The 27,885-nt window shown below is 53.9% G+C and overlaps 1 protein-coding gene across 2 annotated transcripts; it reads right to left on the bottom strand.

Moving 5' to 3' along the window:
• On the bottom strand, nucleotides 1-27,708 carry exd3 (exonuclease 3'-5' domain containing 3). Of its 2 annotated transcripts, none has more exons than XM_084687793.1 (21): nucleotides 27,629-27,708; nucleotides 26,382-26,520; nucleotides 25,021-25,085; nucleotides 24,291-24,452; nucleotides 23,897-24,082; nucleotides 23,726-23,779; nucleotides 23,455-23,594; nucleotides 23,215-23,321; nucleotides 23,021-23,094; nucleotides 22,857-22,895; nucleotides 22,349-22,515; nucleotides 22,093-22,243; nucleotides 21,750-21,948; nucleotides 21,503-21,612; nucleotides 21,086-21,266; nucleotides 20,846-21,012; nucleotides 20,547-20,765; nucleotides 20,170-20,223; nucleotides 19,922-20,053; nucleotides 726-792; nucleotides 1-647 (listed from the first exon to the last, which is right to left on the bottom strand). In XM_084687793.1, the coding sequence occupies exons 2-21, from the start codon at nucleotides 26,407-26,409 to the stop codon at nucleotides 241-243; spliced, it is 2,709 nt and encodes a 902-aa protein (XP_084543919.1). In that variant the 5' UTR covers nucleotides 26,410-26,520; nucleotides 27,629-27,708; the 3' UTR covers nucleotides 1-240. The 2 variants fall into 2 exon arrangements, with proteins under 2 accessions (XP_084543919.1, XP_084543918.1); XM_084687792.1 differs by having other exon boundaries at nucleotides 24,261-24,452.
• Between the last annotated feature and the right edge of the window lie 177 nt (nucleotides 27,709-27,885).

Here is a 27,885-nt window from a genome sequence, read left to right on the forward strand (position 1 = left end):
AACAATCATCCTTGTTTTAATCATAAAAACCCCCAACTTATTTAGTTTCAAAGGTAAAATATATCGAGATATGACAATGTAGTAAGGCCATGACTTATCAGGCATATAGAAGATCTAAAACAAACAATCTAAAAACGTAAAAGAAAACGTCTCCAAAGGTGACCAACTGATTTAGTATTCTCAATCTGATAGATATATCAATGGAAACCCCCCTCCAGGCCGTCGTCAAGAACATCTCCACTAGTTCTTGTTCTGCATGGCAATGGGCGTGGTACCGGTTCCCATTTTTTGGTCCACAGTCTCCTTCCATTCCCCATCCCCGTCTTCCTCTGAGACACGAAGTACTTCCTGGAACTGTGAGATGACTCGGCTGAAGTGTGAACCTTCCCAGAACACTTTCCCACAGCCTGTGCAGATGTAGAACTGCTGTATTCTGGGTAGGAGGGCGGGGGGCACGCTGTGGATCTGGAGGGCAGCCCCTCCAGGGAAGGTGAGGGTGCAGGGGTCCAGGTGGGACAAGGGAGCCCAGCGACACTGAGGGGTGTACCTGGGGGAGTCACACAGCGTCGGAGGCACAGGGTCACCGCCTACTTCCTCTTCCCAGGTTACTCCTTCCTGTCCACCTACAGCCTGGCCCGGGAGAAAACCTGCCAAAACAATGTGCCTCAATATAGACCTTTTCTCCAACAGGGTGTGTGTGTGTGAGAGAACATGTTGAAAAGTACCTCTCTCTCTGAGGAGTAGTTCCATGTTTTCTCTGGACATCTTCATATACTCGTCACTGTTGCACACCTATATCCACACACACACACATATGGAAAAGTGCAAAAATCACAGTTAACGCTACACCACCCTTCCTCACTGTGTTCCCTCCCATCATTGTTTCGATTCACACAAACAAAATGACTCGGAATAATGCTAATCCAGTGCTGGTAAAATCTGCAGATGACATGGCACGAGTGAAGGACAATCACACCTGGGACAGCTGCTCTACACTGGTTCCTTTTCTCAATCTGGACAGGATAGGTCTGTGGAGCTCAATATGAGCTAAAGCAAGGAAGTGTGTTGTGGTGCTGGCAAGGAACATCCACTTTTTAAGCCTTTGTCACTCCACAGGGATGAAGTAGATCCAGTGGGATCCTTGAAAAACCTTGGTCCAGAGACTGACTCCCAATTTACCTTTGATAAGCACTCGGATGGTGTTAAAAAAAGTTGTCCCAACAAAGCAACCGATGTGCTTTCATGTTGGAAAGGCCATTATAAGAGTTGTGTATACATCACTTATTGAATCTGTGCTCACTTTTAATATTGTATCTTGGTTTAACTTTCCAGAACTATAAAACAAGCTGGTAAGATGTTTGGAAAGCTACCGATTCCACTCTCGGATCTTGACACTGTGGCAGTCAAAAGAAAAAGCCCACCATGAGAGTGAATTGTGGGAACGGTAAACCAACAGAGGTAAATTGATGTGGTAGCTTATGGTGCATCTCTCGCTAGCCTGTCGGTCTTGCTAACTCAGCTGGGCAGTGCCTCTCTCGGTCTGTCTGTGTCTTGCTTGCTTGTCAGCCATTTCCAGCACTGTGTTCTGTGACTGTGTGCCTGACAAAAGTGAGAGTGAAAGACAACTATTTATGACTTTTGATAAACGCCAATGGATGTAACGGTGTAATCGTATAAACTGCAACTTGGAAAAGAAAACCGTGCACGAAATGAAACTTGCTTTTCCAGCAGCAGCCTCTGTGGGGACCAGGAAAATATGGGTGAAGACAATGATGATCTAGTCTCTCAGCAGACTGCTTTGTTTAAAGGAGGGAGGTTTGTAGTGAGAGCACAAGGGTGTCAGGTGTGACTGTGTGGCAAATGTTTTACACGGCTCATGGGTCGGTAGGAGGGGCACCTTAGCAGAACTTTGCTTAGGGAGCAAGGATCCCCAGGGAGGCCAGGCCCCCAGGGAGTCCAGGCCCCCAGGGAGGCCAGGCCCCCAGGGAGTCCAGGCCCCCAGGGAGTCCAGGCCCCCAGGGAGGCCAGGCCCCCAGGGAGGCCAGGCCCCCAGGGAGGCCAGGCCCCCAGGGAGGCCAGGCCCCCAGGGAGGCCAGGCCCCGCTCTGAGGGTGGGGGAGACGTAGTGAGTTAGGTTGTATGGTTAGTGTCAGAGTATGGTAAGGGGTCAGGGGTGGGTAATCCTAACCCAGCTCAGGTATGCAGTGCCGTGTTGTGTAGCCTGTGCATGCCAACACGAGAGCAGAGCAGACAGGCAGGATACACACCAACACCAACACACACACACACACACACAGCTATCTCCCAATACTTCAACATACACATGCCTCTTCACACAAGCACAGTGTCCAGGCATGTGTGGATGTGAGGAGGTGACACACACACAGCTTTCCCACCCTTCCCCTGTCCTGACCCGAGGAGACGGCATTCACTCGTCCCAGCTGCCCCTGTCTGTCCCCACGGTGTCAAACTATCCCACCCCCCCCACCACTAAGTAGCATGGCAGTGCTAAAAGCCTTGTCGACACACCTGAGCACCACTCGGCAAACGAGCATCCACTTAAGAGCTGGACAGTAAATCAACAGAGGAGGTGGGGGTGGAGTGAGGATGGTGGAGGCTGGAGGGAGAAGGTTGGAGGCTGGAGAGAGAAGGGTAGAGAGGAGGAGGCTGGAGAGAGGAGGGTGGAGGCTGGAGAGAGGAGGGTGGAGGCTGGAGAGAGGAGGGTGGAGGCTGGAGAGAGGAGGGAGGCTGGAGAGAGGAGGGAGGCTGGAGAGAGGAGGGAGGCTGGAGAGAGGAGGGTGGAGGCTGGAGAGAGGAGGGAGGAGGCTGGCGAGAGGAAGGTGGAGGATTGGGAAACTGAGGAAAGGAGGGACTTGGGAGGAGTCTGGGGAGGACTCTATCTGAGTCCTGGGGGAACAGTTACTGAGACAGACAGACCCCCTCCCCTACACACACACAAGGTGAGGTGTGTCTCTCTGTGTCTCTCTGTGTCTCTCTGTGTGTCTCTGTGTCTCTCTGTGTCTCTCTCTCTCTCACACACACACACACAAACATCACACACAAACATCACACACACACACACCCTGGCTCAACCTCACACATTCACACTCCTTCTACCTAGCCAACATGTTTTTTCCCAGACATCACTCATCACTTCTCTCCTCCTCTGCTCTCCCTTCTCCCCAAGTCTCCTTTCCCAGCTCCAGCCAGGATAACAGAGTATATTTACTCACTACTGTTTCCCATGGCAGATCAAGTCTGAACCTGCTCATGTCTAACACTGTGGGCTTATCCTCAGTCTCACAAACTCTTTCCATCCACCACTGTTACACACACACCTGCACCATAAACCCGCAAACACCCAGGGGCAATTAAAGACTATCACTGTCCAAATATATTTATTTGGAATTGGAATAAAATTGGAATAAAAATAAATATGGTACAGCCCACTGTAGTCAAACAAGTAATCTGCTATTATTATTCTAAAACAAGTATGATATGAATATTAGAAACGACAAGTAAAATAGACAAACATGTTTTCACGGTAAACATATTTCCTCAACTGTAGCAGTATCAGTCCCTCCCAAATAGTCAATACGCGTATACTGCTGAAGGGAGACGAGGATGAACAAGCCGAACTTTGTCAACTAGTTCACACACATTTTGAATCTTACAAGACACGCTGAGCTCTCTCTCTCTCTCTCCCCCTCCTCTTCCTCTCCCGCGGGACAACAAAGGCTATCAGGAGGCTGATACTGTATTTCAAAGAACAGGAGGTGGTGGAGAAAAGGGACAGAAGAGAGAGGGGGGATGTTGAGGAAAGAGAGGGGGGAGGAAGACTTTTCTCAGACGGTCTCTCTCCCTCTCTCTCCCTCTCTCACACACACACACACAGCTCAGTCCTGCAGGACGCTCCCATGGGAAAATCCTGCACTGCACACAAAGGGAGGGCCCTCTAGGTCATGTGACCTAGACTGCTCAGCCAATGGAGCCTTTGTGATTTGATTCAAACGGCGGTACAGTCAGGTGAGGTACATGGTGGGAACTGGGGGGTGTTCTGGAGATTGTCTGCAACTGCTAGCGCTACCTCACTGGCATACCTTTACATAATACATTTAACATATGAGTGACTTATACAGTATACTAAATATACACCTAAATGTAAGATGATTGTGACATGTACACACAAAATATTCTTAGACATTATTTATCAATGGTAATATGATTCATAAAAAAAAGAAGAAGATATAGGTACAAGTTAAAAACAGTTCTAGGTCCCTACTAAAACACACACACACACACACACAAACACACACACACACACACACACACCAGAAGGTCTGTGATTACAGTGCAGTTTATCATAATGACAGTGTGTCACTGTTGAGTCTGAACTTGGACCAAACCTGCCCCAACTCCAAACACACCTCTCACGCATGTATCCCTCTCTCTCTCCCTCTTTCACACACACACACACACACACACAGTATTTTTTGGCTTGAGTTTGTCAGGCCTGTCACCGTGTCTACCCGCGACCTGGCTGGTTGGTGTGCTAGAGGCCAGTGGAGGGCCAGTCATGGCCCTGAACAAAGGGGCCAGAGGAGGGTTCTTGTCCCAGGCTTAGCCCTTGGGACCTGGGCCTGCGTGTGCTGGAGGGTCCCTGGGAGAGCTGGGGCTCCTGGTGGGGGGGGGGGTGAAGGGGCATACAGATGCCTCCTTCTCCTGCCTCAGGGCCTGAAGCTCCACTCAGCCCTCTCCAGACTGTCTCCCGGTCTCTCTCCAGCTTTATCACATGTTCGGTCTCTCACACACACATGCAGGCACATACATGCAAACATGCACACACGCATACACACAATAACACCGGGGTATCATGTCTCCACAGAATCCGGTTCTCTGACAGCTTCGTCATGGGAACGGGAGCACTAACAAAGATTCTTGTGTTGTGGCGCAACCCCTCACATATTTCACACCTCTCCCAAACACACACACAGACATGAAACACATACTTAAGCGTGGTTGTTCACACAAAGACACACACCAGGGCACTCACTCACGAGGACAAAACAAGGACACGCACTCGCAGGCGCGCAGGGAATGTTCCTGTTGTGCTCGGTGAATCATCCCGGTCTTTAAATATTGACAGTTTGCTCGACTATGCCTAGAGATGCCTCTCCCTGAGAACTCTGCAGGACGTGTGTGTGTGTGTTTGTCTGCCAACAAGTTTCATGTGTGTGCATGTAGGTCCGTGTGTGCCAACAAGGTGTGACGGGTATGGAGCTCTCTCTGGAGGCACTGCTTCACTGTGCGTGTCGTCTGCAGCCTCCACGGTAGAGCCTCCGGGCATCAGGAGGAAGGTGTCTGGACTGGGATCAGTATGAGAGGAGGACAAAGGAAGAGAGGAGGGGGGAGGAACAGGAGGAGGAGGAGGCGGAGAAAGAGGAGGAGGCAAGTTCAGGAGCTCAGTAGGAGGAACATCAAAAGGTCTGAAAAGCATCAAGATGGCCACTGATGGTTGTCACCTGGTTATCATCTGGCCCAGTCCACAGGCTGGGGAGACGGATAGCACACGCACCCAGCCACACTGGGATGAGGGGACGAGATAAAGGGAATTCAAAGAGGGGGCAGTGACTCAAAGGTTAAGTGGAGATGATTTGGGATAAGACGTGTGTGTGTGTGGGGGAGAGAGAGCGTGTGTTGCAGAGGGTAAAGGAAAGGCTGGACAAGATGGGGAACAAAAGGCCCAAGGAAGAAAGGAGAGCGGGGGGGGGGGGGGAGGGGTGAGAAGGAAGGGGAGAGGTTGAGAATCTGGGGGTCACGGGTGGAAGGGGTCACCTCTGGTGTGAAAGCAATGAGGTAAAACCGAAAGAAAGAGCAGGGAGAGTTCCCTGTGTCATAGACCCCAATACCCCCCCCCCCCCCCCGGGGCCCCCAGGCCCCCCTCCCTCTCACCCCCCTCACCCAGTACATTCCCCAGGGCCAGCGGTAGCCCCTTGCAGTCTCCTGTGACACAGTAATTAGATGTCTGGGAACTGGATCTGTCCCTTTCTCAGTGCCCCCGTCCACCACCCACCCCCCACCCCCACATCACCCTCTTGCCCTCAGACCATCCCCCTCTTCCTCCCTCTCCTCGCTCCTCACCTCCTTCTCCTCGCTCTACCCCCTCAGTCCGCCACCCCGTTCACCAGCACACAGCTCTCCTGGCCTGCCATGATATTCATGGGAGCAACCCTCACCCCCCCCTCCCCCCTTCTCTCCAGTGGCCGACTGTATCTCACAGAGCAGCCGCTGTCCCTCCCGCTCTCTCACCCCCGCCGACCCCCCCCCCCACCCCACACCCCGCCAACCTCCTCCCCCTTGGCCCCGCTATCTCCGTAGCGATAACCATGGGAACGGCTCTGTGGGAACAGGCCACCAGTGGACCAAAATAGACAGAGGGAGGAAAATGGAGGGAGGGAGAGAGAGAGAGAGAGAGAGAGAGAGAGAGAGAGAGAGAGAGAGAGAGCTTCACCCTGAAGGGGGGACAGACAGGTACGCCGTCAACCGGAGTCCATATCATTATGGACCTGCTGGTGTGATTAGGATCAGTGGGACTGCTCTTCCACTGGTGTTCACACACTCACACACACACACAAAGTTGCAGAGAGGGGTCAGGTCAGAACCCAGGCTAAGGAAGTGTCGTGTCAGAGACATGGTAAAGACATCAAAAACATCCTAATCAACGTTCTACTTTTCAGTGTGAAGCGCCCTCTCTTCCAGCTCTGAGACAGGGTTAGCGTTAGCGCCCTCTCTCCCAGCTCTGAGACAGGGTTAGCGTTAGCGCCCTCTCTCCCAGCGCTGAGACAGGGTTAGCATTAGCGCCCTCTCTCCCAGCGCTGAGACAGGGTTAGCGTTAACGCCCTCTCTCCCAGCTCTGAGACAGGGTTAGCGTTAGCGCCCTCTCTCCCAGCTCTGAGACAGGGTTAGCGTTAGCGCCCTCTCTCCCAGCTCTGAGACAGGGTTAGCGTTAGCGCCCCCTCTCCCAGCTCTGATACAGGGTTAGCGTTAGCGCCCCCTCTCCCAGCTCTGAGACAGGGTTAGCGTTAGCGCCCCCTCTCCCAGCTCTGAGACAGGGTTAGCGTTAGCGTCCTCCGTGCCTCCCTGAGGACGGGCTGAGCTGAGAAGGAGCGCAGAGAACACCTAGCCGCTGTGTCCTGACTCACAGCACAGGTAGCCAGAACAGCACACCGCCCTACAGGGTATATTAGCCCACACTGCACTTCGGCGGGCTTTACCGTGGCAACCAATTTATTCGGGTCAGAACGCCCAGAGCCAGACCCAGTTCACCCGCACGCACGCACACACTGGCGTGCAGTTCCTGTGAGAACAACTGGTTTGTCGCGAGGAACGGAAGCGGACATGCGTCTTTTGCGCATCTTTTCTTTTTTACTTGGACACACACACACACACACAGACAGACACAGACGCTGACTGACTTCTGGTTGGTCGGTGGGGTTGGGGTCTATTTTTCCATTCCATGTTTATCTGCTGTGTTTCAGTGGCAGGGCCGGCCTCTCCCAGGCCTTTCCCAGGCCAAGCAACCTAACCCCTCCAGCCCTCTACCTCCCTGCTCCCTGGGGGGGGCTGAGACCCTTCCCACCCCGGACTGCCCAGCGCTCCCAAAGCAAACAGGCTCCTAACCCTGATAACATCACTGCTCATAGGAGGAGCTCTGGGCCGGCTGTCTGGCAGGCTGGCTGGTTGGCTGACTGACTGGCTTGCTGGCTAAATTCAGATCAGCTCAAATAACCTCCTGCCTCAAGTTTAACACACACACACACATCTGCACAGTCAAAAGCACAAAGCTACATACTACACAGCATATGTATTGCCACAAAATACACACATTCAAAGGAGCACAATGATGGATCACATCTCACAGTCAAACTCACTTACAAAAACAGCCATATATCAGAAACACAATTGCTCTGACGTGTGTGCACACACACACACACACACACAAACACAGTACTAGTTCACACACCATGGTCTGTGATGGGGTCTACGTTCTCGCAGTCTCCACAGGGATCTGCCTGGAGCCTAAACCCTGCTGCTTACGCAAGTCAGACTGAACTACCCCCCCCCCAACACACACACACACTTACACACAGATCTTCTGGCATCCCTGTTCCTGCTATGATAATACAACATTCCCATCTTCTTCTCCCAGCCCTCCTCCTCCACAGTGACCCCGGATGAAAGATGATGTCTTCAGATGCCTGTGTCATGTTTTCTCATGATTTATTTCCTGGGCTTGCAGGAGACCCCTATACTGGGACCCTAGGGGCTAGCGGGAGACCCCACACTGGGACCCTAGGGGCTAGCGGGAGACCCCACACTGGGACCTTAGGGGCTAGCAGGAGACCCCACACTGGGACCCTAGGGGCTAGCTGGAGACCCCACACTGGGACCCTAGGGGCTAGCTGGAGACCCCACACTGGGACCTTAGGGGCTAGCAGGAGACCCCACACTGGGACCCTAGGGGCTAGCTGGAGACCCCACACTGGGATCCTAGGGGCTAGCTGGAGACCCCACACTGGGACCCTAGGGGCTAGCTGGAGACCCCACACTGGGGCCTTAGGGGCTAGCAGGAGACCCCACACTGGGACCCTAGGGGCTAGCTGGAGACCCCACACTGGGACCCTAGGGGCTAGCTGGAGACCCCACACTGGGACCTTAGGGGCTAGCAGGAGACCCCACACTGGGACCCTAGGGGCTAGCTGGAGACCCCACACTGGGATCCTAGGGGCTAGCTGGAGACCCCACACTGGGACCCTAGGGGCTAGCTGGAGACCCCACACTGGGGCCTTAGGGGCTAGCAGGAGACCCCACACTGGGACCCTAGGGGCTAGCTGGAGACCCCACACTGGGACCCTAGGGGCTAGCAGGAGACCCCACACTGGGGCCTTAGGGGCTAGCAGGAGACCCCACACTGGGGCCCTAGGGGCTAGCAGGAGACCCCACACTGGGGCCCTAGGGGCTAGCTGGAGACCCCACACTGGGGCCCTAGGGGCTAGCAGGAGAGGAGACCCCACACTGGGGCCTTATGGGCTAGCTGGAGACCCCACACTGGGACCCTAGGGGCTAGCTGGAGACCCCACACTGGGACCCTAGGGGCTAGCTGGAGACCCAACACTGGGACCTTAGGGGCTAGCAGGAGACCCCACACTGGGACCCTAGGGGCTAGCGGGAGACCCCACACTGGGACCCTAGGGGCTAGCAGGAGACCCCACACTGGGACCCTAGGGGCTAGCGGGAGACCCCACACTGGGACCTTAGGGGCTAGCAGGAGACCCCACACTGGGACCCTAGGGGCTAGCTGGAGACCCCACACTGGGACCCTAGGGGCTAGCTGGAGACCCCACACTGGGACCTTAGGGGCTAGCAGGAGACCCCACACTGGGACCCTAGGGGCTAGCTGGAGACCCCACACTGGGATCCTAGGGGCTAGCTGGAGACCCCACACTGGGACCCTAGGGGCTAGCTGGAGACCCCACACTGGGGCCTTAGGGGCTAGCAGGAGACCCCACACTGGGACCCTAGGGGCTAGCTGGAGACCCCACACTGGGACCCTAGGGGCTAGCTGGAGACCCCACACTGGGACCTTAGGGGCTAGCAGGAGACCCCACACTGGGACCCTAGGGGCTAGCTGGAGACCCCACACTGGGACCCTAGGGGCTAGCTGGAGACCCCACACTGGGGCCTTAGGGGCTAGCAGGAGACCCCACACTGGGACCCTAGGGGCTAGCTGGAGACCCCACACTGGGACCCTAGGGGCTAGCAGGAGACCCCACACTGGGGCCTTAGGGGCTAGCAGGAGACCCCACACTGGGGCCCTAGGGGCTAGCAGGAGACCCCACACTGGGACCCTAGGGGCTAGCTGGAGTCCCCACACTGGGACCCTAGGGGCTAGCAGGAGACCCCACACTGGGACCCTAGGGGCTAGCTGGAGACCCCACACTGGGACCCTAGGGGCTAGCAGGAGACCCCACACTGGGGCCCTAGGGGCTAGCAGGAGACCCCACACTGGGACCCTAGGGGCTAGCTGGAGACCCCACACTGGGGCCTTAGGGGCTAGCAGGAGACCCCACACTGGGGCCCTAGGGGCTAGCTGGAGACCCCACACTGGGGCCTTAGGGGCTAGCTGGAGACCCCACACTGGGGCCTTAGGGGCTTGCAGGAGACCCCACACTGGGACCCTAGGGGCTAGCTGGAGACCCCACACTGGGGCCTTAGGGGCTAGCTGGAGACCCCACACTGGGGCCTTAGGGGCTAGCAGGAGACCCCACACTGGGGCCCTAGGGGCTAGCTGGAGACCCCACACTGGGGCCTTAGGGGCTTGCAGGAGACCCCACACTGGGACCTTAGGGGCTAGCGGGAAACCCCACACTGGGACCTTAGGGGCTAGCAGGAGACCCCACACTGGGACCCTAGGGGCTAGCAGGAGACCCCACACTGGGGCCCTAGGGGCTAGCTGGAGACCCCACACTGGGGCCCTAGGGGCTAGCAGGAGAGGAGACCCCACACTGGGGCCTTAGGGGCTAGCTGGAGACCCCACACTGGGACCCTAGGGGCTAGCTGGAGACCCCACACTGGGACCCTAGGGGCTAGCTGGAGACCCCACACTGGGACCCTAGGGGCTAGCTGGAGACCCCACACTGGGACCTTAGGGGCTAGCTGGAGACCCCACACTGGGACCCTAGGGGCTAGCTGGAGACCCCACACTGGGACCCTAGGGGCTAGCTGGAGACCCCACACTGGGACCCTAGGGGCTAGCTGGAGACCCCACACTGGGACCCTAGGGGCTAGCTGGAGACCCCACACTGGGACCCTAGGGGCTAGCTGGAGACCCCACACTGGGGCCTTAGGGGCTAGCAGGAGACCCCACACTGGGATCCTAGGGGCTAGCAGGAGAGGAGACCCCACACTGGGATCCTAGGGGCTAGCTGGAGAGGAGACCCCACACTGGGACCCTAGGGGCTAGCTGGAGACCCCACACTGGGACCTTAGGGGCTAGCTGGAGACCCCACACTGGGGCCTTAGGGGCTTGCAGGAGACCCCACACTGGGACCCTAGGGGCTAGCTGGAGACCCCACACTGGGGCCTTAGGGGCTAGCTGGAGACCCCACACTGGGGCCTTAGGGGCTAGCAGGAGACCCCACACTGGGGCCCTAGGGGCTAGCTGGAGACCCCACACTGGGGCCTTAGGGGCTTGCAGGAGACCCCACACTGGGACCTTAGGGGCTAGCGGGAAACCCCACACTGGGACCTTAGGGGCTAGCAGGAGACCCCACACTGGGACCCTAGGGGCTAGCAGGAGACCCCACACTGGGGCCCTAGGGGCTAGCTGGAGACCCCACACTGGGGCCCTAGGGGCTAGCAGGAGAGGAGACCCCACACTGGGGCCTTAGGGGCTAGCTGGAGACCCCACACTGGGACCCTAGGGGCTAGCTGGAGACCCCACACTGGGACCCTAGGGGCTAGCTGGAGACCCCACACTGGGACCCTAGGGGCTAGCTGGAGACCCCACACTGGGACCTTAGGGGCTAGCTGGAGACCCCACACTGGGACCCTAGGGGCTAGCTGGAGACCCCACACTGGGACCCTAGGGGCTAGCTGGAGACCCCACACTGGGACCCTAGGGGCTAGCTGGAGACCCCACACTGGGACCCTAGGGGCTAGCTGGAGACCCCACACTGGGGCCTTAGGGGCTAGCAGGAGACCCCACACTGGGATCCTAGGGGCTAGCAGGAGAGGAGACCCCACACTGGGATCCTAGGGGCTAGCTGGAGAGGAGACCCCACACTGGGGCCCTAGGGGCTAGCTGGAGAGGAGACCCCACACTGGGGCCCTAGGGGCTAGCAGGAGTCAATTCATAAGTGTTACATGGGCCTATATATGACATATCTCAGACATATAGGCCCTGAACTAAAAAGTTACCAACCAATGAGACGCGAGGTTCCTGTTCGCCGTGTGATGTGACACCGTGCATGACGCTGTTCTCTGGTGCAGGCAGACTGGATGTTTCTAGGAAACCATTCCCAGGATCAGAAAGACTAGGAACATCTACACAATAATTCAAGCGCACTCCTCAATGCTTCTCTCTCAACCTCCCCCCCCCCCCACCTCTCCATCTCTCACTGCCTTTCCCGTCCTCCCTACTTCTGGGAAGTGTCTATCTAGGTGAGAGATCACCGCCAGTTTCACTCCTGCAAGAACGGACCAGCGTGGTGGAGAACAGCTCCAAGCCGTGGCCCCCTGGGGCCTCACCAGACTCAAACTGGATCTCTCTACATGTCTGTCTGCTGTCAGGAGCTGTGCTGAGAAGGAGGAGAGGAGAGGAGAGAGGGAGGAGAAGAAAGGAGAGAGGGAGGACAAGAGAGGAGACAGGGAGGAGAAAGAGGAGAAGAGAGGAAACAGGGAGAAGAGAGGAAACAGGGAGGAGAAGAGAGGAGACAGGGAGGAGAAGAGAGGAGACGGAGAAGAGAGGAGATGAAAGGAGACAGGGAGGAGAAGAGAGGAGACGGAGAAGAGAGGAGATGAAAGGAGACAGGGAGGAGAAGAGAGGCGACAGGGGAGAGAGGCAGTGCTTTCTGGTAGATGCGTGTGTGTGTGTTGAAGAGAAGTGAGCAGTGGGGAGCATGCTGTAGTGTGGGAGAGCTGGCTGGCTAGCGTGATTCACTGACCACACACTGCATATCACATTTCAGCATCACCGGGGAAACCACTCTACCACGACCGCAGAGACAGTAGTTCCCTTAATCACAGGAAAAAGGGAGAAAAAGAGTGAAAAGGAGGAGAATTGTATTGTGAAAAGACCAGGGTGTGGTGGAAGTCTCGTTAGATGAAATAACAGCTTGTTTCTGATGAGAAGGATTAGAAATGGGACCGGTACGATTGAGTACTTCATCTTCTACCAGAGAAGCTAATATGCTACATAGCCATATACCAGGTTACAACCAAGGGGAAAGGGACGGTTGCTACATGAGCACTGTAGCTAAGCTGTGCACCCCAGCTTACACTCTCACGTGTGGGTACAACAGAAGCCATCAGTGTGTGGGTCTCTCTCTCCCTCCCTCTCCCCCTCTCTCCCTTCCTCTTGTGGTGTTCTCTCCGTCCTTCTCTCTTTCTGTGGTTTCCCATTCCTCCTGTTCCTCCCTCTCCCCCTCTGGTGTTCCCCCTCTCTTGCTGTCAAACTCTGCTTTCTCTCCCTGTGCGGCAGAGGAAAGTGCCCCCCTCCCCCCCTCCACCTCTCGTCCCCTCCCCCTCCATCCCTCCCCCTCCCCCCTCCCCCTCCTCTGATAGAACATAAACAGGCCTGTCTGCTCACAGCCCGTTCTCATGACATCACCACACAGCAGGAATGCTCTCTCTCTCTCTCTCCCTCTGTCCCCCTTCTCCCTCTGTACCTCTGTCCCTCTCTCCATATCTCTTTCTCTCACATTATCAGTCTCTCGTTCTCTCACACAGTCTTCATCTTTCGTTCCCTGTCTCTTCATCTTCACGTCGCTGGGACTGTCTCCCCACTGCACCCCCCAGCTTCCTCTCTGTTTTTCTGTTTCTGTCAAAACACCAATTACCCCCTTCCCTCCCTCCCTACCCCCCTCCTCCCTCCCTCATACTGTCATCCAGCTCGTCTTTCTCGTCTACCTCATGCTGTCCTTAAACCTTACCAGATTTACCGTTTCACAAACGTGCACACACGCACACACTCTCTCGCACAGACACACAAAACCAACACAGGAGATGAGAATCTAAAAATGGAGGCGGAGGTAAGAGCAAGTATTCCAATGCTGGGAATCATGCTGGGTTCATTACTGCGTGCAGGATAAGAGGTGTGTGTGTGTGTGTGTGAGAGAGAGAGAGAGAATACAGGGGAAATTACGCACTACTTCATTGTACTGGTGTTTGGAGGAAAAGCCCTATTGAAGGTTCTCCCTCCACCCGTCTCTCACTTTCCACCCCCCACCCCTGACTTTCCCCATCTCTCTTCTCTCTCTCTATGTCTCTCCACCTCTCCCTCTCTCTCGCTCCCTGCCTTTCTTTCTCCCTCTCTCCCTATCTCTCCTCCCTCTCCCCCCCCCTCTCTCTCTCTCTCTCTCTCTCGCTCTCTCTCTCTCAGCTATCGGGGAAAGCAGGGGCAGGAAGCAGCTTGGCTCCCAGACAATGGAACACATCAAACAGCACCAGCCCCTCTTACAGTCTCACCGGCTCTCTCTCTCTCTCACACATACACACACACAAATGCCAGCCAGCCAATGAAAACACGAGGTACAAAAGCACAAACAGAGCAAGACAAACAGGACATTCCAGCTGACGGCTGCCCCGGATTCCTCTCCATGGCTAATCTGAATCAGAGAGAGAAGGAAAGGGAGAGAGAGAGAGAGAGAGAGAGAGAGAGAGAGAGAGAGAGAGAGAGAGAGAGAGAGAGAGAGAGAGAGAGAAGGACAGAGAGAGAGAAGGACAGAGAGAGAGAGAGAGAGAAGGACATAGAGAAGGACAGAGAGAGAGAGAGAGAGAGAGAGAGAGAGAGAGAGAGAGAGAGAGAGAGAGAGAGAGAGAGAGAAGGACATAGAGAAGGACAGAGAGAGAGAGAGAGAGAGAGAGAGAGAGAGAGAGAGAGAGAGAAGAGAAGAGAAGAGAAGATTAAAATGAGGGAGAAAGAATGAAAGGGGAGGGAGAAATAGAGATGGAGATACAGAGAAAGAGAGTGAAATTAAAGAGAAAAAGGTGGGAGAAACAAAGTGAGGCAGAGAGAGAGGTGAGGGAGTATGTGTGTGTGTGAGTGAGTGTGTGAGTGTGTGTGTGTGTGTGTGTGTGTGTGTGTGTGTGTGCAGGAAAGGGGAAAGAGGTTTAAGAAGAGGTGGGAGTAAAGACAGGAACAGGAAGTTGAAGCAGATTATTAACTCTGAAGTGATCATCTCTTCTTGACAGTCCTTGAACACATAAAGACATTGTGCATACATCAAAGGAAGAATTACACACCAACCAACATGTATACCAACAAACACACACACACACACACACACCAAGCAACATTTATGCCAACACACACACACACTAACCAACAAACACACACACACCAAGCAACATTTATGCCAACACACACACACACTAACCAACATTTATACCAACACACGCACGCACGCACGCACACACACACACACACACACACACACACACACACACACACACACACACACACACACACACACACACACACAGGTGTTATGGGGAAGCTGTGTGCTCCATAGGCAGATTTCCAGTGTGGGAACAGCGAGCAGACTGGATTCCTGGAGACCAGATGGAGCTGATGTCTGGGATGACTGCACTCAGTACAACACTACTGCTGTCGTGGGACTCCACACGCACCTCTCCACTCACATGCATGAACATGCACACTGACACACACATGCAGTAAACACACAGTTATCTTTTTCCACACAGATAATCTTTCTCCCTCCAGACATCTCTCTCTCGCTCTCTCTCTCTCTCTCTCTCTCGCTCTCTCTCTCTCTCTCGCTCTCTTTCGCACGCACGCACAGGCCTCTCCTGTTCTGCTGTCAGTCTGTCCATCACAGTCTCTCCCTACCATTCCCTTCCTAGCCCCCGCTCCTTTCCCTCTCAGTATTTTTCTCTCTCCATTTCCATTTCCATGTCTCTTTGCCCCCCCCCCCCCCCCACACACACACACTCTCTCTCCTCTCTCAGTAAAAGGAGTAGCAGACCCTTCACCACACACAGTGGGAAATATCTGGGATGGTTTCCCTCGGAATGTCTTGGCGTGTCTCAGGAATGTCTCTCCCCTCTCCAGCCCCCCCCCCCCTCCCGGTCTCTCCCTCCCTCCCCTTCTTCTGGTCTCCAGGGGGGTGGGGTGGCGAGACCACGGAGCCCTGTTTTTCACACACTTTCAGACGCGCGCACACACACACTTATACAGACTTTGAGAAAACAGCATCTTATATAAGGACTTATCATTGTCCTTTCGAACACACACACACACACAAACTTTCACACAGGCACACTTTCCCTCACACACACAGACACACTCACACAAACCCACACTCTCTCTTTCTCTCACAGACACAAAAACACATGCCTTCGCACACCCAGCGAAGGGTAACTCTAAACGTGTCTCATCCTCCAACATTCCTCTTCCTTTCTCAGCCTGTTACCCCCTTTGTAGATCAAAGCACGGAGCAACAAGTTCTCCTGTCACCACTCCCTCTCTCTCTCTAACTTCCTCCTCCCCCTCACTCTCTTTCACACATACTCGCTCTCATTCAATGCATTTTTTCCATCTCTACCTCTCTCTCTCTCTCCCCCTTGCTCTCTCTCTCCGCTGCTCTCTCTCTCTCTCTCTCTCTCTCTCTCTCCCCTTCCCTTGCTCTCTCTCTCTCTCCCCCTTGCCCTCTCTCTCCCTCTCTCCCTTGCTCTCTATCTCCTTTACATTCCTCACTGCCCTTTAGCTCTCCCGCTATCCTTCCTTCATGTCCCTCCCTCCCTTAACCTCTCCTGCCCTCCCCCCTCCCCCCTCCCCCTCCCCACCTCTCTTGACACTCTCACGGTGTTGCAGTTCCTGTTGCTCTCGTTTTCACTTCCCTCCTTGTGGCTCGTGGGAACCAGGCCTGTATTGTCTGTCTGTTAGTCTGGTCTGGTCTAGTCTAGCCAGGTCTACAATGGTCTAGCCTGGTCTAGAATTGTTTAGTCTGGTCTGGCCAGGTCTGCTTTGGTTTAGCGTGGTGCAGTCTGATTTAGAATGATCTATTCTGGTCTGGTCTAGCCGAGTCTGCTCCTGCATGGTCTAGCCAGGTCAAATGTGGTCTAGCCAGGTCTAGTGTGGTCTAGTGTGGTCTAGCCAGGTCTAGTGTGGTCTAGTGTGGTCTAGCCAGGTCTAGTGTGGTCTAGTGTGGTCTAGCCAGGTCTAGTGTGGTCTAGCCAGGTCTAATGTGGTCTAGCCAGGTCTAATGTGGTCTAGCCAGGTCTAATGTGGTCTAGCCAGGTCTAGTGTGGTCTAGCCAGGTCTAATGTGGTCTATCCAGGTCTAATGTGGTCTAGCCAGGTCTAATGTGGTCTAGCCAGGTCTAGTGTGGTCTAGTGTGGTCTAGCCAGGTCTAGTGTGGTCTAGTGTGGTCTAGCCAGGTCTAGTGTGGTCTAGTGTGGTCTAGCCAGGTCTAGTGTGGTCTAGCCAGGTCTAATGTGGTCTAGCCAGGTCTAGTGTGGTCTAGCCAGGTCTAATGTGGTCTATCCAGGTCTAATGTGGTCTAGCCAGGTCTAATGTGGTCTAGCCAGGTCTAATGTGGTCTATCCAGGTCTAGTGTGGTCTATCCAGGTCTAATGTGGTCTATCCAGGTCTAGTGTGGTCTAGCCAGGTCTAGTGTGGTCTATCCAGGTCTAACGTGGTCTATCCAGGTCTAGTGTGGTCTAGCCAGGTCTAGCCTAAAGGCTGACGTCTATCTCGCAGCCTCAACACGTCTATAAACAGCCCCAGAGCCGACATCTGATGCACTGGGAGAAAGAGCTCTTTGAAAAAGTAGCTGGGTGCGGCCCGTGAGAGACCGGGTGGGGTAGGGGTGGCACCGTGGGACAAACCTAACCCCTATCCCCTCCCTCAGATGGCATTCACATACAGGGTGTCGGAGAGGAAAACTGAAAGGCCAAGGTTACATGCCACCAATATACTGTATCTGACAAGGGCTCTCCAGCCATGCGGGGGTCAGCAGAGGACAGTATTAGCATCCTGACAGCAATGAACCTGTCGTCTGAACATTGACGTTAACGTGTTAATCCACCTTCATCCAGCTACACGCACGTTAAAGAAAGGAGCACACACAAATCCAACAAGTATGTGGGATTCACAAACACAAAACAAACTTCTCAAACTCTTTCCCAATATTACACACTCTGTCACACAGAGAGAGAGACAGAGAGAGAGAGAGAGAGAGAGAGAGAGAGAGAGAGAGAGAGAGAGAGAGAGAGAAAGAGAAAAAGAGAGAGAGAGAAGAGGGACAGCAGAGGGGATTAGTGAGATAACTGGCAGGCACTATTCTCCCGGGCAGGGCAGTGAAGGGGTTAATAATTGGCCCTGTGTATCAATGGGTCACACAGGGGCTTCAGTAGGGGTTCAGGAATGTCTCCGCGCGGCCGGCCTGGGAGAGAGTGCTTTCAGAGGGGGCCCGGGGGGGGGGGGGGGGGGGGTTACAGGGGGGGATATTCGGGGAGCCTGAAGGGAGTCTATATTGGCCGAGACACACATCTCTGTTTTAGTTTTTCCTTTTGCTCTCTCCTCCCTTTTCTCTCTTTCTATCCCTCCTTCTTTGCTCTCTCTCTCTCTCTCTCTCTCTCTCTCTCTCTCTCTCTCTCTCTCTCTCTCTCTCTCTCTCTCTCTCTCTCTCTCTCTCTCTCTCTCTCTCTCTCTCTCTCTCTCTCTCTCTCTCTCTCTCTCTCTCTCTCTCTCTCTCTCTCTCTCTCTCTCTCTCTCTCTCTCTCTCTCTCTCTCTCTCTCTCTCTCTCTCTCTCTCTCTCTCTCTCTGTCAAGAAGAGATGATCACTTCAGAGTTAATAATCTGCTTCAACTTCCTGTTCCTGTCTTTACTCCCACCTCTTCTTAAACCTCTTTCCCCTTTCCTGCACACACACACACTCACACACTCACTCACACACACACATACTCCCTCTCTCTCTCTCTCTCTCTCTCTCTCTCACACTCCTGCCAATCAAAGGGCTTTTACAACGAGGCAACAAAAGGGTTAACTTCGCCTGGGTGGGCTTCAGACACACACACACACACACACACACACACATTCCTTTACTAAACTTCACTCATCCTCATGTCATTGTTTTGTGATTGTCCCCCCTAGCACAGAAAGTTCCTCATTGGTCTAACTCAAACACTCCCCAGCCAATCCCAGGACTGTAACAAAACAAAACAAATATATTGGAAACATTTGGAGGGGGGGGGGGGGGGGCACACACGTATAACTGTCGTTATCAATAGACAGCTCTTCAGCAGACAAGCAGGCAGAAGGTGTGGCTGGGTGTTTATACAGGCAGACCACCCTCAGGCCAGACCACCAACCCTCAGGAGACTGAAGGACAGACAATCAGCCTGGTTGGCTGACTCACTGGCAGCAGGTTGAGGAAGCAAGTTAGGATCCAAGTTGTCGAGGTTGATACATTGTAGACGTTGCGCACGCAGGCTTTGTTAAGAAACGGGTTCCACGATGGGAGAAGATGGAACACCTCAGGATGGACAGGACTGACTGGCTGTTTGACCGTTTGAACATCTGACTGGCTGTTTGACCGTCTGAACATCTGACTGGCTGACAGACTGTTCACAAGGTTGAACTATGGTTATTTTCCCAAGTAAAGAGAGAAGGCCAGATATCAAAATAGCTTTGATATACTGATGAAGGACATAATATATTTGTCTAAAACCCACCCTGAAAACAGACAAGACAGAAAATTCCAGCACAAAGCAGGGCTTCTCAGAGAGCCTTCCCTCCTTATCCCTTCTTCTCTTTCCACCTCTCCAACTCCTCTCATGTTCGCACCCTATTTGGTTCAACATTCATTTCCACTGACACACACACAACTTCAAAGCAGGGTAGGTAATAGTGTCGATAAGCACTTTTTGTCCTTTTTGCTGGGAAAACATTTTCACAGAAATCTCACAGGCTGAAACCTGGCTGCACTTCTTTGGCTGTGCATGCAGAATGACGATCTGTGGTGACCCAGTCCTGTGTATCCACCCTCACCAGCCCAGCTGGTGTGCAGACTGGACCACATTCCCACACTCACACACAGACATAGGGAAGTAAGAATCTGGAGCACAGGGCCTTTGAACCAGGCCCACACACACACACACACAGTGAGGATCTAACCTGACAGCGGCTGAAGATGTCAGACTTGGTGGGCTGGATGTTAAAGTGCTGGAGGACCCTGATGGCCTGGTCTTTGGCCTTCTCTGAACAGTCTAGCGCCAGACACCGGCCCTCGCCCACCTGGGACCTCAGCTGAACACACATGCAGGGCAGAGGGGCCAACCGTGAGTGCTGTGTGTTTGTTATCGCCCCACGTGGACACGCCGACCAGCTTACTGAACAGCGGGGCTGACCCCGAGGGTACTTACGGTGTGGAAGGGCTGTCCACAGGTGAGAATGACTCTGCCCTCTGACTGAGCAAGCTGTGCAGGGGAGACGGGGTCAGACAACAGTGACATCACACACACCAGGATCTTCTCACAGCAAGGGTTCGGATTGGAAGTGTGTGTGTGTTTTAGGAGTGTGTGTCCAAATGTGTGTGCGCGTTTACTCGTTTCTGTGTGGTCACGTTGTTTAACCTGTTACTCTAACTGTGTGTGTGTGTGTGTGTGAGGGTGTGTTTGTTTACTTCTCTGTGTGGTCCCGTTGTCTTAACACGTACTCTTGTAAGTGTGCTGTGAGTGTGTGTTTCGGCGTGTGTGTTTCAGCGTGTGTGTGTGTGTGTGTGTGTGCACTGCTGCCTGACCTGTGCTGCTACTCGGTGGTCATCAGTGTTCTCCAGCATCCGCACATCCACCCCCAGAGAGCGCAGGCACCTCCCCAGCCCCTGCAGCATGTTGTCACACACCACCTTCAGCTGCTGGGGGGAGACGGGGGGGCCCACACACGCCCCAGCCTCCCCAGCCAGCGGGCTCCTCCCCTCCAGGGCTCGGGCCGGCGAAGGAGCCCCTCCACGCTGGCGTTCCTGGAGAACGAGAGACCATATGAAGCCTCCACAAGAACAGCAGTGGTCGTTATGACAGGGGGACTTGGTTGACCCCTGACCTCTCTTTGGCGAGCCTGTTTGGCCTTCTCTTTCCGCTTCTTGTCCTCTTTAGTCTTCTTCCCCGCCTGGGCGGAGGAGACGGAGTGCAGGTCGGCTGGCAGCCCGAAGCATGCTGGGTCCTTAGAGAGGGCGGAGTACACCTCCAGTAGGCAGTAGGCGTCAGCCGCTGGGGGAGAGGAAGAATGGGGTGAATAAGAAGTCTGTTTTATGTGTCCATGTGTGTGTTCGTGTGTACCTACCTGCATATCGTAACTGGCTGGTGCGGAGGGGTCGTCTCTCCCAGTTAGACAGCTGCTCTATCTTGTCCAGGGGCCGGCCCAGAATCTGCTGGACCAATAAGCTGAGGCCCTTCTCTGCTGGCCCGTCCCCCACCAGAACACTCCGCGAAGCCCCGCTCCTCCAACGGCCGCTGCGCTGTATCTGAGCAGCACACAGCAGGCGAGGGCAAATTCATTTGAAGTTAGCGAATGCTAGGCTAATGGAATGCTAAGATGTATTAAGTCTAGGTTAAACAAATGCTAAGCTAAACAAATTCTAGGCAAGGTGAACGCTAAGCTAAATTAATTCTAGGCTAAGTGAATGCTAGGCTAGGTGAACGCTAGGCTAGGTGAATGCTAGGCTAGGTGAATGCTAGGCTAGGTGAATGCTAAGCCAACCTGCTGGTGAACATTGAGAAGATCCAGCACCCCCTCTGTCTTCAGAGGCTCCTGAGTGAACTGAGGCCAGGTGGCCAGAAGGGACTTCAGATCCCCTGACATCCCATAACCTGGAAGGACAGACAGTAACCACGGAACCCTTACAAATGCATTGACTTTATTCTTCAAGTCTAGATGTAACAGGCCAACCCCCCCCACCCCCCCCCCCGCCCTTCAGAATAAAGCCAAAGCTAAACCACCAACATACCCAGCTTGAGAACTTTGGGTTCTGAAAAGAGGGTTCTGATAAACTGGACGGTCCCACTGTGCTGACAGAAGCCGTCGGCACACAGGTCCAGCAGGAACACCTGTCCCTGAACGGCCAGCTGGATCAGAGTCACGCGCTGGGCCTTGACGCTGCCGAAGCCAGCCCTCCACTCCATGTCCACACCTACCACACGGCCCGCCTGGAACACACCACCCCATGGATGGATGAGCAGATGGATGGATCGTTAAATGGACAGTCGGAAGGATGGATGGAGTCATTAATTGATGGAATCTGTGGGGTTCTGCAACGGGAGACTGTTGGCCGATCACCGCGGTAACCGTGCCTGTATGATGCCTTGGCAGCGCTGCAGTCCGTCCTGTGTGTCCAGGAAATGGACGTTGTCTCGGGTGATTGGCAGCTGGTAGAACCTATCCCGGTGAGACAGGGGAGGGTCCCACTCTTCGCTCTGGGGAGAGTCGTTCCCACACACATGCCTGGGGGAGGAGATATAGGTGTGTGTGTGTGTGTAAGACAAAGAGATTCTGCTTCATCCCTGTGATGGCTAACACACAAACAAACCCCACTAAACACTCACTCACCTCAGCGAGGCTGGCAGGCTCTGCTGGGTGTCCCAAACCCCGAATGGCAGCCTGTCTCTGGGGACGGCGTACTGAAGTGACCACTGAGCGGCGCTCTGGAGCCCGCTGTGCTTCAGAACCAGCTCCACCAGGTGGACCTGCAGCTCTGGACACCCCGTCACTGTGGACTGATGCTGCATGTTACTACACACACACACACCCTGTCACTGTGGACTGATGCTGCATGTTACTACACACACACACACACACACCCTGTCACTGTGGACTGATGCTGCATGTTACTACACACACACACACACACACACACACACACCCTGTCACTGTGGACTGATGCTGCATGTTACTACACACACACACACACACACACCCTGTCACTGTGGACTGATGCTGCATGTTACTACACACACACACACACACACACACACACCCTGTCACTGTGGACTGATGCTGCATGTTACTACACACACAGCCACTGAGGACTGATGCCACAAGGAAAAGGGTCTCCTACCTGAACATGGTCCTTCCAGTTCTCCTCAGACATGCCCTTCTGTAGGACAGGAAGGACAACAGAACAGCCAATGAGAGACAGGCGCACAGAATGGAAAAAGAGAATGTGTCCCATAGGACAGGAAAGTGGTCCTATTCTAAGCACTGGTCCCATGTCCTGCTTACCTCCACAAACCTCTTGTACATGAGGAAGCGGAGGCTGTCCAGCTTACGCTTGTACACTGAGTTGGGACACAGTACTGAGAGAGGAAAAGGATCTGTTCAGTCATGACACACTTATTCCACCTCATGTATCACAGGAGTCATGTGATCAAAGTGCACATCAGACACAAACCAATCACAGGGACACACACACACACCTGGGTCGATACTGAACTTGTCCATGAGTCTGAACACCTGCTTGCTAAGCAGCTTAGCTTGGATCTGGTCCATCTGGTGTTTGGAAAGACTCAGGGTGGGGAACTGCCTGTAGAAGCACAGGGAGACGCACATGAATACACACATCCATGCCCACACACACACATCCAGAGTACACACACACACACACACAAACAAGCGTACACACGCCAGAAGAACCGTGCACGCACATACACAAGCACCTTTGGAGCTGGGCCGGGTTAAAGCTGGGCTGGCACCACGAGTCCAGCAGAATGACCAGACGCTCCTCCAGGTCAGAGTGACCAGCCACCCAGGACTCTGCCACCGGGAGCTTGTCATGCAGGATCAGGGGCACACACACCTGCACCACGGAGGAGCAGGGGAGACACACAAACACACACACACACACACACAAACGTCACTCTCAGCGCTTGTTATGGATGTGTCTTCCACACAGACACACACATGGACAAACCCACACAGTGCTCTCACCTCCTCCATATTGAGCTCTCTCTGTAGTTTGAGTTTGGCGCTCAGTACAGCGGCCTAAGAGGGAGAGACAGACCGTTGTTACTCCAGTTGGTTCAATGGTTAGTCTATTGTCATTTTGGGACGTATCTACTTAAGGAACTACTACTGAACCCGTTCAACCCCTCCACCTACCTCCCTGTAGCAGCAAAGGGCCAGGAGCCTGGTGATGTGTTGCCTGAGCAGGGCTGGGTCCAGGGAGCCCAGCTGGTACAGGTCCAGCAGGGGCTCCATGTAGCTGGGCTGGGCGTCGGTGAGCAGCCCCAGGGCCCGGAGCTGCAGGCCCAGAGCCTGGCCCTCTGGCACAGCCTGGAGGCTCACCTGGAGCGGGACGGGGGGGTGGGGGGGGGGGGACGGGGGGTGGTGAGGGGGTCACTCACAATTTGAGGTGCAAATTCTACCCCCCACGCACACACTACACAGAATTGAACTGAATGTATGGGCTGATATGCAAACAAACGTATGTATGGAAGAGTGTACAGTGTTCCGTGTACTAAACCTGGCTGCGGACATCTGTGGAGCTCTGCACCTGTGGGTGTGGGCGTCTCCAGCGTTCAAACTCCTGCAGGATGCAATGCCCCAGGGTTGAAGCCCTGCCCTTCTGCTTGCCCGGGCAGCCCTCCAAGAGCTCCAACAGGCCTGCCAGTGGCTCCCCCAGGGAGGAGAAGCCACGTTGGGCAGTGGCACGCAGCTGGAGGGGGGGTGGGGGCAGAAGTCAGACAGGTAGAATGGAGAAGACAGATCGACGACGAGAAAAAAGTCTGAATAGTTTGAGTCAAGGAGAGGGAACTTGAAATGAAAGGGAGAGCCATTTTTGGAAGGGAGGAAGGCATGCAGAGAGGAAGGAAGGATCTTAGGGCTGATATTGCCAGTAGTCCTGCAGAGTTGCTAAGCAGTAGCGGTGTGGAGGTTTTCTGGGGGAAACAGATAGTCGGGCCGTTGAGCTCCTGTCTTAAATCATCTACCAGACGGTGTCCATGCATCCCACTCACACACCTCTCATGTTCATACACTGCACACTCACATTCCTTCCTTCCTCCCCCCTCCGCATGCGCACACACACACACACACACATTCACACAGCGGTTTCTCTCATTAGCAGAGGCATGCACACACACACCTGCACACAACACACACTAAAAACGACACACAGGCACATGAAGGATTTCTCACTCACTCACTCACTCACTCACTCACTCACTCACAAATGCACACAGAAACACTCTCACACACACACACACACAGGTCCTGTTTCTCACCGCCTCCAATTGCTTGCGGGTCCACAGGTCAAAGAGCTGGTCCCTCAGAGCTGTGGGGTCAACACCTGGGGGTCACACAGGTGATATGGGGTTACACCCTGACCCCTGACCCAACCTGTCACGGGGGAAACCCCTACCTATTGTTCCTCTCACTTTCTGCCCCTCGTCCTGCCCCCCCCCCCCCCCCTCGTCCTGGCACACACACGCACCCCTACTCCTTCTACAGCTGCTGTACCTCCACCATTCTGATTGACACAGGATGTTGATTTCCAGGAATCATTGAGACCTTTTCGGTCCTGTTCCCTTGTTATCGCGGCTCTATCTGTCGTGAATCACTCACTGAACACTATTGCCTCTGCCGTTGAGTGCATGTATAACTTTGTTGTGTGTTTGGATGTGCATTTGTCTGTTGTGGTGTGTTCTGTGCTGGCAAACAGGGGCAGAGGAACTCTTTGCCCACCAGAGTCTCGCAAACGTTAAAATGAGACCCTATGACAAAGCAGAGACAAAGGGAGTTGTGTGTGTGTGTGTGTGTGTGCACGGTGTTTCTCTGTGCATTCCCAAAAGCTCGGGCCCCTCTCTCATGCTGTGTGGGCTCCTCCTCCTGCACCTCCTCCCCCTCCCAGCAGCCTTCTCTCCCTCCGTTTCTCCCTCCTTCCCAGACCAGTGTCGTCGTCGTCGTCCCGTCCCCCCCCATTCCCCCGCAGTGCTGTTTGTCTCGGATTTCCCCAGGAAAGGGCAACACGGTGTAAAAAAAAAAAAAAAAGAAAAAACCTGCCTTCCTGACAGCCAGCCTGGGAAAGCAGACCAAAGGGCTTCTCTCTCTCCCTCCCTCCCTCCCTCCACCCTCTCTCGTTCTCTACTTGCCTTCCCTCCACTGCCCTCTTCTCTTCGCCTTCTTTAGAGATCTCGCTATTTATCCCGTAAAAAAAGACGACGGGCCATCCCTCTGTGTCTCGTTTCCTCTTTCTACCTTTCCTTGAAAAGTCCTGCTTCTATACATCTCTCTCTCCTCGTCCAGGACGTTGTCCTCCACAGCGGGGTGAGATCCAGGCCAGCCTCCAGACATCCCTGATTTCACACTCGCTGTCATATTGAGATGTATGTGTGTGTGTGTATATATCTGCTTTTTCACCTTCTTAAGAATGACCGAACCACCCATCCATACCATGTCCATTTTAGAAGATGCCTATTGTAGACCAGGCCCAACCTAAGCTTTCCTGAGTGGAGCAGCCAAACAGAACAGCAGAAACACCAGCAGCTTGTGCGCAGCTATGCACGGCTGGATTCCAGGATAACAGTGAACCGAGCGGTCCCGGTGTGTGGGAGCCGTCTCTTCCGCTCAGCTACTGGGTACTGACCCTCTCGCTTCGGGCTCGCCTGGCTCATTCCTCCGCAGGGGGTCAGAGGTGGTGGGAGGGCGGTGGGGGGTGGGTGGAGGCACGTTCGCTGTCCTCGTCAGGTCAAGGGGGGAGGGGGGCTGAGTGGTGCCTTAAGTCCCTGGGGGTGTGGCAAGAGGAAACAGGAAATACGTCATGAAATTGTTTTTAAAAATACAGAGATGTGAAAAACAAACAAGGCAGGGTTTCATACCCTGAACATGGTCTCCTCCCCCCCTGCCCCACATGCAGTATTGAGACATGTCCACAGCTGGTGCTTACAAGCCACAGTAGATACACCTGACTGGTGGGGATTGTCATAAACACATAGTAGACTACACGTTTCCTGAACAGAGGTCTCTCCCTCCTTGCTCTCCTCCTCCTGGTGTTTAACGTCCACCAGCTGCATGCTTCTTTATTATCTACCCTAACATAGTCATACTTAACCCTGTGGTGTCCAACCAATGTATTCTCTGTAAGCAGGCCATAGAATCACCTATTTCCTAATCAATGAAAGATTGCTTCATTGCTGTGAGCCAACTGGAGTGTTTGTCTAAAACACGGGAATGACTTGAGATAAAACTATGTTGACATTAGCTCTGTAAATGCCCAGAGCACAATTTTGCTGACAGCGAGATGGTCTCTGCATAGTGAAGAGAGGGCAGTCAATAGAGTACACGTACTTAAAACTAGTCAACCGTGATCACTAAGAAAAAACTGGTCTTCAGCATCAGGCTCAAAATTTCGGTTAGGCAATTTATTAACAAGTCTGCACGCTCTCTCTCTCACATTCCCTGTGGGAACAGCAGCCCAAGAAGAGGCAGGCTGCCAGCTGGCTGGGAGACGTGCTTTTCAGGCTGCGGATGTTTTGTTAGGTCTGGAGTCTGGATTGTTTCTCTCCCTTTCACTCCACAGCGGCAGGGGGAGGCCCCTGGCTCTCGGGACCAAGTTCTCAGTTACCGGACGCAGCACGACGCCATCCTCTGCTGGCTTCTACTGCCACTAAGCGGTGAAAATGGAACAGCAGCCTAAGAGTTTACCTCAGACACAGTCAATGGATAGCTAGCTAGCTGGTAGCTTTAGCTCAGAGAACAGTTTGGTCAAAAAACCTTTCTGTACAAGTGGCGCACCTGACCATTTTCTACAACTCTGTGAATAACCCCATTTTTATATCGCTGTTGTAAGATAAACGGCGTTAATTAAAACATATGGAAAATAGCCTCGCTCACCCTGTAAATGCTTCAACACGAACAGGAAGGGGAAAATATGTGGCGTTTCATTTCCGAGCAGCGCGGAACTAACATCCTGTTGGGAAATGTTTTGCACGGACACGTACACGTACACCTGAGTACATAAACTTACTTCGACCAGAGCTGTGCATGTAAATGTAATACATTTTCACGTCAGGCATTTACAGTAATATGATATGTAACTGTATGTATACCACATCAAGTGTTTGACAGGCACGAATGTGGACAACACTAGC

This window comes from Hypomesus nipponensis, chromosome 22 (genome assembly GCF_054491055.1).
Source record: "Hypomesus nipponensis isolate SF chromosome 22, ASM5449105v1, whole genome shotgun sequence".
In the NCBI taxonomy this organism is placed as follows: domain Eukaryota; kingdom Metazoa; phylum Chordata; class Actinopteri; order Osmeriformes; family Osmeridae; genus Hypomesus; species Hypomesus nipponensis.